The following is a 13,093-nucleotide window of genomic DNA, read 5'->3' on the forward strand; positions in this document are numbered from 1 at the left end:
GACCCTCATTATCGTTTACCGAGCACCGCATCATTTGGAGACGGATGGCCAGACTCTGGGCTAAATGCCTTATGTGCCTCGCTTCAGGAAGAGGCTCAGCTCTGCACTGGGAAGATCAAGCAGGCTGAAGCGAGACCTGGGGAAATGCCTCTTCACAGCGTTCCTCGCTCTTCCCTCTTCCACTCTTGAAACCAATTGCCTTGAGAGTGTGGCAGACCCGGTGCAAGTCTTGGCTATCACTTTTGAGTTGTGTGACCCTAAGTAAGTGACAGTACTTCTCTGGGCCTCTGTTTCCTCATCTCTGAAATGGGGGGCAGAGTCCCCCGCTGAGGAAAGGCTTTGATGCGGGTCAGAGGCTGTTCTCACCCAGGCCCGCAGTCCCCGTCGTCCTGGAGAGCGGCCCCTTTGCCATCCTGCCCGCCCTCTGCTGCCCCGCTCACCCGCTGTCAGTGGGAAGAATACCTCAGTCACACCTAGGCCCCCAGCCCAGGCCCACACATACACCAGTCCTCCTCTCACTTTTCATTCTTGTAAATTGACGTCAGCACTGCTGAATCACAAAGCTGAGGTTTGAGACGACCTGCACCACGGGGAAGCCACACGGCGCGCGCCGCCCCCCTGCCCTGCAGTGTCTGCACTGCCGTGCCCGCACTGCCGTGCCCATCTGTTACTCGGTCTGGAGTGCAGCTCCCGGGGGCTTCTAGGTCATTTCAGGTCACTTTATGCATGGCAGTATAGCTTAAAAAAAAAAAAAAAAAAGACTCACAAAGAGAAGGGGCCAGCTCTGGGGAGTGTGAGTAAAGGAGCTTTAGTTTCAGCTGTCTTGCTAAGGGAAATGAGTTTGGGTAATGAAGATGTGACTTTTAAGCTTTTTTTTTTTTTTTTTTGAGAAGGGAAAAGCCCTGGAAATATTATAAACTTGACTGCGATTTGTCCTTCCTTAGATGAGGACCTGTTTCCTTATCTGAAAAATGGGAATGTTAGTTAATAGCACCTAAATCCTAAGGCTTAGGTGAAGGTTGAATGTTTTAATATAGGTGACTAGGCGCTCAGAATGGTGCCTTCCCAGTGATGCAGATATAAATGTTAGCAGCTGCTACTGTTATTATTTCGACTGTTAGGCCCTCACGGGAGGCTAGTGCTACCCAGCCTCTGAAGCAGTACTGTCTGAGTTTGCCATCTGGCTCCACCACTTGCTGTATGCCCTACTTTGCCTCTCTGAGCCTCAGTTTTCTCATCTATATAAAGGGGGAGAGGTTTCTAACCCACAGGCCAGTTGAGAGGCTTAAAGTAGCACAGGGCCCAGCATATAGTAAGCGCTCACTAAAGTGTCTGCCGTATGCCCCAGCACAATCTTCTTGGGTTTCTCCTTGCCCTGCCCAAGCTGGGTAGGAGACAGGAAAGTCTGAACACAAGACTTGAGCCACAAAGCACAAAACAAAGGGAAGGGAGACGGTTCAAAGAAGAGAAAGCAGTGATTCCTTGGAGGCACACAGACGTCATCTACCTCCCTCCCTCCCTCTCTCCCTCCCCCCCGCCCCCACCTCATTAAAGGATGAAATTGCCAAAGCTCTCTGAGATCCTAAATCTCTCCTGGCCATCCTTAACCTTGGGGCCTGGAACCTATTTAATCCCCAAGACAAGCCTGGGCCACTCCAGCTCTCCAGCTATCAAGTTAATTTTATGCTGCAGTTTAAAGTCTGAAAGGTGTTATTAAATATTAGGACACTCCATTATAAGCATGTCCAGGGCTGCAGAGGGCCATTCGGAGTTCTAAAATTGGAGTGGGATGTGTCTGTGAGGCCGCTTAACCCTACACCTGAAAATAACTCGATGCACCGGGGGCAGTACCACAGCCCTGAGTGGCCAGCAGACCGGCCAGATACAGGAGTAGCCATAAAACCCATGTCCTGCGCATTCTTTAGTGATGCTGGCCAGCCCCAGTTTTGGAAAACATCACTCCTCCATCCACTATACATCAGTACCTGCTGCTGAGGGTTATAGCAAAGCAAGCCATTTCAGAGGCAGTCGCTGAGGCCCCTAGAGGCAAAGGGAATTGCCCAGAGCTGCCAAGAGGGCCCTCCTGCCACCACAGACCACAGAGCGTCTTTCTGGTTGCAAGTTGCGTGTTCACCAAAAAGTACACGAGACAAGACAGGGCGGGAAGAAGGAAGTTCAGACCTGACCCTGTTATCCCCATCCCATCTCAGTATCTCTGTCTCCCTAGATACAGTTTCAGAATGTACCACTCCTCCTTCCAAAAACTCATCAACCCCCCCCACCCCCACCCTCTTCCTGGAAGAAGCTGTGGTCACAGAATGAAAGAAGTTTCCCCTCTGTCATCCATTTCAAACAGATTTCTGGGAGGACGGCCAAAAAAAGGCCCAAGTGTCTTTCTCTGACACCGGAATGACCACAGGCAAATTTACCCTGCCTCGGTTTTCTCTTCCATAAAATGGGGTAAGAGCCTTGCTTCATAGGGTAGTCTTTATAGAGTAAGTAAATTTAAGTGTATGTAAATAAAGTACAGAATAGGACCTGACACACATTAAGTGTGTTCAAACACGAAGTGCCCTTTTACCAGACACACAATACCAAAACTAGACCAAGGGTTCCTCTCCCCCTGAGAGCTGAGGGTGAAGCCATGTGGGGTTCCCAGCCACAGAACCTGGGGGGGCCACACACCACCTCCAGCCACACCCAGGTCAATATTAGGAACCCGGACCCACTCAGAACCGTGGAAAACCTTTGACCAAAGCACACGCTCTAGAAACTTTTTTTCTTAAAAAAAAAAAACTTTCATAATAAAGTTTATTACCTAAACTGGTGGTAAAAAATATAAAATAGGATTCTGCATAGCAGAAAAATAAAGCCAGAGACCCTCCCCCAACCCCTGGTTTGTGCAAAGATACTGAGTATATGTAAACATGAAGAGGTAGGAGGTACGAGTTCAGGCCCTGGTCCCACATACAGTTTTAAGTTAAGCTGCTACGACAACCAGGGGGACCCAGAGGGAGCACCAGGAGAGGGCACCCCTCAAGAGGTGGGGAGGGATCTGCGGCCTGGTCTCCAGCCCAGGGCCGGAGGCGCCTCGCCCCCTACGCCCGCTCCCTCCAACGCAGGTGGGGAGGGCACCCACATGGTCCAGGGGAAATAATAATTAATAATAGAAAATAATAAGGGGCGGGGGGGCCCAGTTAATGCTGCGGTGCGCGGCCGGTCAGATCTGGAAGGGGAAGGAGCTCAGGTAGTCGAGGAGGACGGGGTTGAGGGGGATGCGCGCCAGGTTCTCGCGGCCCACGGTGGCCACGATGCGCTGGCGGCACAGCTCCTGCAGCGGCCGCACGCGGCGCTGGCGCAGCGGGGCCCCCAGCATGCGGCGCGGAGCCGCCACGTAGTGCTCCAGCAGCTCGAAGAGGCAGTCGAAGCTCTCGCGGCTACCGTCCAGGTGGAAGCGGCCGGCCTGGAAGTGCACGCGGATGCTCGTGGGGCCCGAGGCCATCTTCACGCTGAGGGCGAAGAAGCAGTTCCTCTGTCGGCTGTCGCGCACCAGGAAGGTGCCCACGGGCTCGGCGCGCAGCCGCTCGTGCGCTCCGTGCACGCTCAGGGGCCCCCAGTAGAAGCCGCAGGCGTCGAGGAGCGCGCTGGCGCGGGTGATGCGCCGGTACTCGGCGTGCGAGCGGAACGTGCGAAAGTGTGTATCGCCGGGGGCCGGGGCCGCGGCCGCCGGGCAGGGCCGCAGGCGCGCCGGGGCCGCGGACGAGGGCGAGGAGGTGGAAGAAGAAGAGGAGGAGGAAGAAGGCTCTGGCCGCCGTCTGGGCTCTGCTGCCGTAGAGATTGCATTGTCGGCTGCCACCTGGTTGTGTGCTACCATCCTACACGCGGGGCCGGCCGGAGGGGTGGGCCATAGCGTCCGGGGGTGCGCTGATGGGGGAGACAGGCAGTGAGCAGGGAGTCCGGGTGAGACTGGGCAGGTGAGGGCCCGCGAGGCAGCTCGGGAGGGGCGGGGCCCTGGGCTGAGCCGCTCCTAAAGGGCCGAGGGCTCAAGCCTGCGTCCGCGCGGCCCTTTGAGCCTCAGTGGACTCATCTAGAAAATGGGCTTGCTGGCGGGTGGGAGCTCGGCGGCGCGCTGTGCCGCCTCCGAGTCCGAGTCGAGAAGGGGGCGTGGAGAGAAGCGCCGAGCAGAAGCCTGTCCCGGACTCGGGCCACCGGGTCCTCGGCTCACCGCCCCGCGGCTGCCGCCTGCCGGCCAGGGCGGGAACGGGCGCCTCGTCCGGGCGATTCGGGCAAAAAAGCAGGAGAAAGCGGCGCTGCGGGTACCCCAAGCGCGGGGTCCGCCAGGCTGGGGCCCGCAGGGGCCAGGGGCGTGGCGGCCGCGACCCCACCACGCAGCCCCCGAGGCCGCCCCGGCCCCGGGCGGTCCCGTGCGTTCCTCCCCTCTCCCTCTAGCTTCGTCGCCCAGCGTCCGTCTCACCTGGCGGCGGGGCGCGGGGCGCCGCGGGCGGGGCGGCGGGGGTCTCCGGGGCGGCTCTCGCGCATGCTCCGGGGCCGGGAGCCGTGCAGCTGCCACGGCCGCAGCTCTTTCTGCTGCGCGCCCGCCCCTGCACCAGTCTTTTAAACCGGCTCTGAGGCTTGGGGCTTGCGAGGCCCCGCCCCTGCCGGCTCCGCCCCCTCCAGGCCCGCCCTTCCGCGCCACTTTCGGTTTCTTTTTCTGCGCACCGCGGTGGCGGGCGCTACTCGACTTTTCCCACAAATCCGGGACCCCTCCTCGGGGAGGTCCCCCAGCCCTGACCTAGCCTCGCACCTGTCTAGGACCGGTCTGTCAAGGTCTCTAGCACTGCCCTTGAATCTCCGGGGCACTTCTCAGCACCCTCCCTTTCGGACCTGGCGGCTCTCCGGTGCCCCCACTGCCTTCGGTCGCAGATTTCTTCAGGCAAGCCCATTAGGATACTCCGGACTGGCCCTGACACACCAGTCACCTCCGCCAGGTGTCTCAGCACCCATCTCTGGTAGACCTCTGTCCTCTACTCTGGAGCCGGACACATCCACCCTATCCTGGGGTCTCACCTGGGACCCCTCGGGACTGCTGCCTCCATCGCCCTGCCCCCCCTCGTCCTGGAGCCTCTAGATGGCCGCATCCGCATCCCTCCCTGCCTGTCTCTGTCCCTGGTCTTGTCTTAGGGTTCCCAGGAAGCGGCGGGTTGACCACAGGCTTCGGAGGAACCCTTTGGCTGCGCGGGAGGGGTACCTCGACTGCGAGCCCAGTTCCTTGGAAACCGGGTGGGGCCTGGCAAGGTCCCCGGCGGCCTTGGCCTGCCTTTTCTCCTGCCAGATAGCTGGAGAAACTGAGGCCCGGTGACTGGCAGAGGGGGAGCTCCAAACGAGGCACACCCTGCTCGCTTTTATTTGGGGGAGAGAAGGGAGCAACTGGGCACCTCTAAATGCACTTTGGAGCCCAGGGGAAAGAGAGTTCATTTTCAGATGTGATCATTGCAGAAGCCTACTCTGAGCTTTCCTGGCCAGCCCCTCCTCTTCCTCCCTCCTCTCTTACAGATCCCACCCCCCTGCCCCCAGCTGCTCCCTCCCCACACTCATACCTCGGGTCTTGGAATGATGGGGTACCCGTAACGGTTTGTTCGTTTGTGTATGATGCTGTCTGTCATAGAAGGGCATGGAGTAGGTGCCTAGCTAGTACATGTATTTCTGAACGAAAGAAAGAACAAATGAGCTTGGGGGCCGGCTGGTGGGTGGTGAATCTCACAGCCTGGAGGGGTCAGGCGGAGTAGCTAGGTTTGGCAGGGTCCTGCCCAATGCTGGCACACACTGCCCTCTACAGGCAACTCTCAGGCCGCAGCGCAGCTTTGCCGCTTGGCTCCTAGCCCTGGCGCCAGGTCCTCCTGCCAGCCTCCCTGGCGCTTTCCTCCCCTGACCCCGGGCAGAGCCCAGGATCCCCGTGTTTCCTGGTGAACACAAGAGCATGGCCCAGAACCCACCTTGTGTAGGATCCCACTGTCTCCCGGAATCCGTGTGTGTGTGTCTGTGTGTGTGTGTGGCAGCAGCTGATGTTGGTTGTTGATGTGGTCGTCCTGGGTGTGTGTGTGTGTGTGTGTGTGTGTGTGTGTGTGTGTGTGGCAGCAGCTGATGTTGGTCGTTGATGTGGTCGTCCTAGGGATGTGTGTGTGTGTGTGTGTGTGGCAGCAGCTGATGTTGGTCGTTGATGTGGTTGTCCTAGGGGTGTGTGTGTGTGTGTGTGTGTGTGTGTGTGTGTGGCAGCAGCTGATGTTGGTCGTTGATGTGGTCGTCCTGGGGTGTGTGTGTGTGTGTGTGTGTCTGTGTGTGTGTGTGACAGCAGCTGATGTTGGTCGTTGATGTGGTCGTCCTGGGGTGTGTGTGTGTGTGTGTGTTGGCAGCAGCTGATGTTGGTCGTTGATGTGGTCGTCCTGGGGGGGGGGTGTGTGCGTGCGTGTGTGTGTGTGTGTGTGTGTGTGTGTGTGTTGGCAGCGGCTGATGTTGGGCGTTGATGTGGTCGTCCTGGGGTGTGTGTGTGTGTCTGTGTGTGTGTGTGACAGTAGCTGATGTTGGTCGTTGATGTGGTCGTCCTGGGGTGTGTGTGTGTGTGTGTGTGTTGGCAGCAGCTGATGTTGGTCGTTGATGTGGTCGTCCTGGGGTGTGTGTGTGTGTGTGTGTGTGTGGCAGCAGCTGATGTTGGTCATTGATGTGGTCGTCCTGGGGGGGGGTGTGTGCGTGCGTGTGTGTGTGTGTGTGTGTGTGTTGGCAGCGGCTGATGTTGGGCGTTGATGTGGTCGTCCTGGGGGTGTGTGTGTGTGTGGCAGCAGCTGATGTTGGTCGTTGATGTGGTCGTCCCTGGGGGGGGGTGTCTGTGCGTGTGTGTGTGTGTGTGTGTTGGCAGCAGCTGATGTTGGTCGTTGATGTGGTCGTCCTGGGGGTGTGTGTGTGTGTGTGCAAGGGCATGAGAAGGTGCAGAGCCATGCCTGTGCCAGTGTTCGGGTGCTGTGGTCAGCCCGGAGCGCCTGCGGGGGGCTGCCCTGCAATGGGTAGCAGCACAAAGCAGTGGTTGGAAGCTGGACTCTGGCCGCAGTCTGCCTAGTTTCCAATTCTAATTTTGCAACTTTCTGTCCCTCTGACTTTGGACGTGTAATTAACTCCCTTGCCTGGTTTCCTCATCTCTGAAGGGGGTAATAACATCTCCCTCAGAGTGTGGGGATTAAAAGAGTGATTAGGGGTCATGTGCTTACACCAGTCCCTGGTGCATCAGAGGCATTCAGTAGGTGATTGCTTTTGCTGCTGTTGTTCATCGGCGGCCGTCAGCAGCTGTGACAGCATATTGGAGCTCATGGCTTCATGTTAGAAGTCCTAGTGCGAGGAAAGCAGGCCATAGACAGCATGGGTGGAGTGAAAGGAGAGCGTTGCATGGGGGTTAACCAGGCCCCTGGCTGCTGGCAGCGGGGAGACACAGCACCTCCTTCTCACTCGAGCTGGAGGCGGGTGGTCCAGGCCCAGAGAAGGCAGCCAGGCTGGGCTGGCTCCTGCGTGACTTGTCTTCCTGCCAGCATGTCTCCTTGCCCAGAGCAGATCTATGTCTGATGGCCCATATGCCCCCTACCACTCATTGACAGCCCAGATGGCTGTTTCGAAGAGTTCCCTCTTATTCCTGAGCACTAGGACCTCCTCCTCTGACCCCCTACTTGTTGCCACATGCCCACCCATCCCCACGGAGCCCCCTTCTTCATTTCATTTACTGTTACCTGTGATGTGTTAGGTTCTTCCCAAGTGGCACTAGCGGCAAAGAACCCGCCCACCAGTGCAGGAGACATAAGAGACGTGAGTTCGATCCCTGGGTCAGGAAGGTCCCCTGGAGAAGGAAATGGCAACCTGCTCCAGTATTCTTGCCTGGAGAATTCCATGGACAGAGGAGCCTGGCGGGCTACAGTCCATGAGGTCGCAAAGAGTCAGACGTGACAGAGGCGACTTAGCACACACATACGTGATGTACTGGCCTAAACTAGCTGGATAATAAATACAGTCCTTAGACCATTAGACTGACACAACGATCCAATCTGCCCCATTTTACAGATAGAGAAACTGAGGGGGGAGTCACTCGCCCAGGGGCACACAACTCAGAAGGGGCAGGGCGGAGGTTCACACCCAGGAGCTCAGACCCTAAAGCTTTCACCCGTTTGCTGTGCTATAGATTTCCTTCCCACCTCCTCTCCCCACCCTCTGCCCCAGCTGGATTCCTGGTGGTCTCCAATCCTGGTCTGTCTTCTGGTGAAACAGTAGATATCAAGGAAATAAGAGGGATGCATTTGCATCCTAAGCCTGCCTGGGGAGGAGTGAGGACCATTCTGCTGATTTCCCTCCTGTTTGTAAGATTGGGGAGACTCCAATCTTGGCAGCCAAGCCTCTGTCTCCCCGTTTTTGGCTCTGGGCCCTTCTGAGTCTCAGTTTTCTTGCCTGTACGGTAGGCTTGGCCTCTTCCTCCCCCCGCCCCAAGCAGATTCTGGTTGTGCAAGAGCAGTGAGCCAAGCATAAGTTGCCAAGCACACGTGGGTTCTCCTCACCACCGATGGTGACAGTTACTACCACTTTGGTTTCATTTTCTAAAGCCCTGAGTTCAAAATGAAACCAAATCCAGATACCAAAGGGAAAAAGAAATACGCTGATTGACAAGCTTCCGTCTCCTGGGCTGTTCTCCTTGGAGGGCCTGCCCTAGACTCGCAGGAAGCTGGGCCATGTGCCGTGGAGACCACAGGCCAGCCACTTGCCCACGCTGGGCCTCATTCGCCCCAGCTGCAAAGCGGGCTTTGGAAATTTCATGCTTCACAGAGCAGTGTGAAAGCACAGCCCAAAGCAAGGGGCCAGGCACAGAGAAGGTGCTTCTCGGCACAAGCGACTTCTCGTCACGGGGCAGTTGGGGCAGCCCTGTGTCCGCAGCTTGCTGGGCCACAGCAGACATGGGGGCTGGTTCTCCTCCCCCACCCTTGGCAGCCCTGACAGGCGCAGAAGGGAGAGGCTTAGCCAGCAGCTGGGAGGAGTCAAGATCTTGGCCCCTGGAGCTCAGTTTTTCAGTTTCTTTTTCTAGTTTTGGCAAAGTCCTGCTGGGAAAAGCAGCCCCTTCAGGTCGTATAATCTTGAAACTGCCCTCTGCCCAGTGCTCCTCAGCCTTTCTTTACAATCGAGATACCCATGGGAGTCTGTACCTCTGGGGCCCTCCGAGCAGTGGATTCTGGTTTCAATCTGTCAATGAGCACGTAGTCTGGGACCAGCTTCTTCGCTTCTCTGTGGCTCGGTTTCCTCATCTGCTCGATAGGGGTAATGACATTTATTTCACCCATTCAGTGTTTATTCAACAGCTAGGACATGACTGAGCAATTGAGCATACATACAGTTCAGTTCAGTTCAGTTCAGTCACTCAGTCGTGTCCGACCCTTTGTGACCCCATGAATCACAGCACGCCAGGCCTCCCTGTCCATCACCAACTCCCAGAGTTCACTCAAACTCATGTCCATCGAGTCAGTGATGCCATCCAGCTATCTCATCCTCTGTCGTCCCCTTCTCCTCCTGCCCCCAATCCCTCCCAGCATAAGGGTCTTTTCCAATGAGTCAACTCTTCCCATAAGGTGGCCAAAGTATTGGAGTTTTAGCTTCAGTATCAGTCCCTCCAATGAACACCCAGGACTGATTTCTTTTAGGATGGACTGGTTGGATCTCCTTGCAGTCCAAGGGACTCTCAAGAGGCTTCTCCAACACCACAGTTCAAATGCATCAATTCTTCGGCGCTCAGCTTTCTTCACAGTCCAAATCTCACATCCCTACATGACCACTGGGAAAACCATAGCCTTGACTAGATGGACCTTTGTTGGCAAAGTAATGTCTCTGCTTTTGAATATGCTATCTAAGTTGGTCATAACTTTCCTTCCAAGGAGTAAGCGTCTTTTAATTTCATGGCTGCAGTCACCATCTGCAGTGATTTTGGAGCCCCCCAAAAATAAAGTCTGACACTGTTTCCACTGTTTCCCCATCTATTTCCCTTGAAGTGATGGGACCAGATGCCATGATCTTAGTTTTCTGAATGTTGAGCTTTCAGTCAACTTTTTCACTCTCCTCTTACACTTTCATCACCAGGCTTTTTAGTTCCTCTTCACTTTCTGCCATAAGGGTGGTGTCATCTGCATATCTGAGGTTATTGATATTTCTCCGGGCAATCTTGATTGCAGCTTGTGCTTCTTCCAGTTCAGCATTTCTCATGATGTACTCTGCATATAAGTTAAATAAGCAGGGTGACAATATACAGCCTTGACATACTCCTTTTCCTATTTGGAACCAGTCTGTTGTTCCATGTCCAGTTCTAACTGTTGCTTCCTGACCTGCATATAGGTTTCTCAAGAGGCCGGTCAGGTGGTCTGGTATTCCCATCTCTTTCAGAATTTTCCACAGTTTATTGTGATACACACAGTTAAATGCTTTGGCATAGTCAATAAAGCAGAAATAGATGTTTTTCTGGAACTCTTGCTTTTTCGATGATCCAGCAGATGTTGACAATTTGATCTCTGGTTCCTCTGCCCTTGCTAAAACCAGCTTGAATATCTGGAAGTTCATGGTTCATGTACTGCTGAAGCCTGGCTTGCAGAATTTTGAGCATTACTTTACTAGCATGTGAGATGAGTGCAGTTGTGCGGTACATACACATATACACATTTATTGAGTGCCTACTATCTGCCAGGCACTGGGAACTCAGAGGTCTTCAAGCAGTCATAGGAGAAATAGGAAGTAAATTCATTAGATCAATTTAGATCATGGTAAGTGCTATGGGATAACAAACAGGAAAGAAGGAGCAACAGGGTTTTTGTGGGGTGTGGGCAAGAGTGAGATAAAGCAGTCAGGGAAAGCCTCTTGATTGGAGGTTGCAGTTGAGGCCTTTCTAAATAAGGGGTGATAAGGATTCCAGGTACAACCGCCAGTGCAAAGGGCCTGCAGTGGGAGTGATCAGCCGTGTTGAGGATCAGAAAGGAGACACGTGTCGTTGGTGTAGAGAGCAAGGTGGTGAGGTACAGAGGTTCACAGGGGTCCAGTTCATGGTGCAGGCTTTGTGGGGACATGGGAAGTGTTTAGATTTCACCCTGACTGCAGGAGACATTTCTTCCAGCCCAGGAGATGCTACAGGATTGAGCATGGAAAGAATCCTCTGGCTATTGACTTTCTGGACTGCTGAGATAGTAGCCACAGTGATGTATAGTGTGGGGGCTTGCGACACACCTCACCACTGCCCCTGACCACCGCCCCCGCAAGGATGTAACCGCACTGGCCCCGAGATGGGTATAGAGACAGTCCCCAGGGGAAGCCAGGACACATGTGCGTTGCAGCGTGCGTTGTAGTAGAGAGTGCTGCTTGAGGAGCCTGAGACCTGAGTTCTGAGATCAGCCCTCACTCCCCAGGGACCCAGGAAGGGGAGGCATCATTTGCTCAGCCAGCTGTGGTCCAGGTGACAGTCTGGGCGTCTCTTATTTACACCCCCCCACCCCTACCCCTTGGCTTCCCTGGTGGCTCAGCCGTAAAGAATCCGCCTGCAATGTAGGAGATGCGGGTAGACACGGGTTCAATCCTTGGGTTGGAAAGATCCCCTGGAGAAGGAAATAGCAACTCATGCCAGTATTCTTGCCTGGGAAATCCCATGGACAAAGGAGCCTGGCGGGGCTACCGTCCACAGGTTAGTCATGACAGCACACGCGCATGCACGTGGTTCTGTGAGGTGGAAATTATGCCGCCATTTCCCAGATGAGAAAATTGCTCCTCAAAGAGCTGGTGAAACTTGCCAAGAGTGTCTTGGAGAACCTGGGGCTTGGCTTCTGTCCACAGAGGCTGCTGCGTAATATGAACCTAGTCCTGGCTGATCCCAACGGCAGGAGATCACACGGGAACACACTTTCCATGGAGGGGAGGGGACGCTCAAGCCCAAGGAGAGGGCTCTCGTCGAGTAGGAGAGGGGTCATGGCCTGAGCTGGTGGCTGGACTCCAGGTCCTGGGGAGACCTGGTGGGAACATTCCAGCAGGCCCTTGATCTCCGTGTGACGGGTGAAACAGGAGAGATGAGGTCAGAGATTATGTGGAGTATTCAGTATTAGCCAGCTTTCAAAATGCTGGTACCGTGTTCATAGCTAGAAAAAAGGAGGGCCTGGGAAGAGGACTTCTGAGAGCCCCTTCCCACCCCCTCCCTCGCTCCCACCCTCGCTGTGACTTCAGGCAAGTTGCCTTCATCCGGTGGCCCAGAGAACTGTCGCAAAGCCTGAGCCTGACAGGCCCACTGCCTTTTCATCAGTAAATCTCCCAGGACCTCACTCCAAGCCGATTTATTCTGTTTTTCCCACCATTCTCACAGGCCCATCTGGTTCCCACCCTACCCCATCTCATAAGTGGCAAAGTAGGTATTGTGAGCTGACGACAAGAGCAATAGCAGTCACCTCTGGCAGCTGGCATAGAGGGGAAATAAGAATTTGCAGAAGCTGTGCAACCAGACACAAGGGCTGACTGTCACAGGTTGGGGGCCTTGGGGGTGGGGGCAGGCGCCTCCTCAGCTTTAAGCCATGCACCATAAGAAAGCCATGAGGGGGGGCAGGCGCCGTGACCAGGGGCTTGCCGCGTCCCAGTTCCCTCGCTTAAGGCCTGTTGCTTCAGGACACAGGCCAGCAGCAGATTTGTGGTGTGGGAAGCCCAGTATCTGCTGGCTCCAGAAAAGGCCCCTGGCCAAGCCAGTAGGGCTGAGCAGGCTCTGGGAGGAGGCGACCCTTGCCCCAAATTTACTTATTGATTTGGGCTTCCCAGGTGGCTCAGCAGTAAAGAATCCACCTGCAATGCAAGAGACGTGGGAGACATGCGTTCGATCACTGAGTCGGGAAGATCCCTTGGGGAAGGGCATAACAACCCACTCCAGTGTTCTTGCCTGGAGAATCCCGTGGACAGAGGAGCCTGGAGGGCTACAGTCCATGGGGTCACAGAGAGTCAGACATGACTGAGTGGCTGAGCACATTGCTTATGGTGCACAGGCTACTCCCTGGTTGCTGTGAGCAGGCTTCTC

At 55.4% G+C, this 13,093-nt stretch overlaps 1 protein-coding gene across 2 annotated transcripts; it reads right to left on the bottom strand.

Annotated features, from left to right (window-relative positions):
* Positions 1-2,794: 2,794 nt before the first annotated feature.
* On the bottom strand, positions 2,795-5,714 carry SOCS1 (suppressor of cytokine signaling 1). 2 transcript variants are annotated; one of them, XM_042239945.2, is made up of 2 exons: positions 5,598-5,714; positions 2,795-3,924 (listed from the first exon to the last, which is right to left on the bottom strand). In XM_042239945.2, the coding sequence occupies exons 1-2, from the start codon at positions 5,671-5,673 to the stop codon at positions 3,221-3,223; spliced, it is 780 nt and encodes a 259-aa protein (XP_042095879.1). In that variant the 5' UTR covers positions 5,674-5,714; the 3' UTR covers positions 2,795-3,220. The 2 variants fall into 2 exon arrangements, with proteins under 2 accessions (XP_042095879.1, XP_004023476.4); XM_004023427.4 differs by lacking the exon at positions 5,598-5,714 and adding an exon at positions 4,475-4,589.
* Between the last annotated feature and the right edge of the window lie 7,379 nt (positions 5,715-13,093).

Source organism: Ovis aries, chromosome 24, assembly GCF_016772045.2.
Source record: "Ovis aries strain OAR_USU_Benz2616 breed Rambouillet chromosome 24, ARS-UI_Ramb_v3.0, whole genome shotgun sequence".
Taxonomy (NCBI): domain Eukaryota; kingdom Metazoa; phylum Chordata; class Mammalia; order Artiodactyla; family Bovidae; genus Ovis; species Ovis aries.

Excerpts from the sequence above, each read along its gene's own strand:
- SOCS1 (XM_042239945.2), bottom strand. The coding sequence starts at position 5,673 with ATGCCCTTCTATGACAGACAGCATCATACACAAACGAACAAACCGTTA. Across the intron at positions 3,925-5,597 it reads CCATCATTCCAAGACCCGAG|CGCACCCCCGGACGCTATGG; the intron begins GTATGAGTGTGG and ends CTCCCCCATCAG.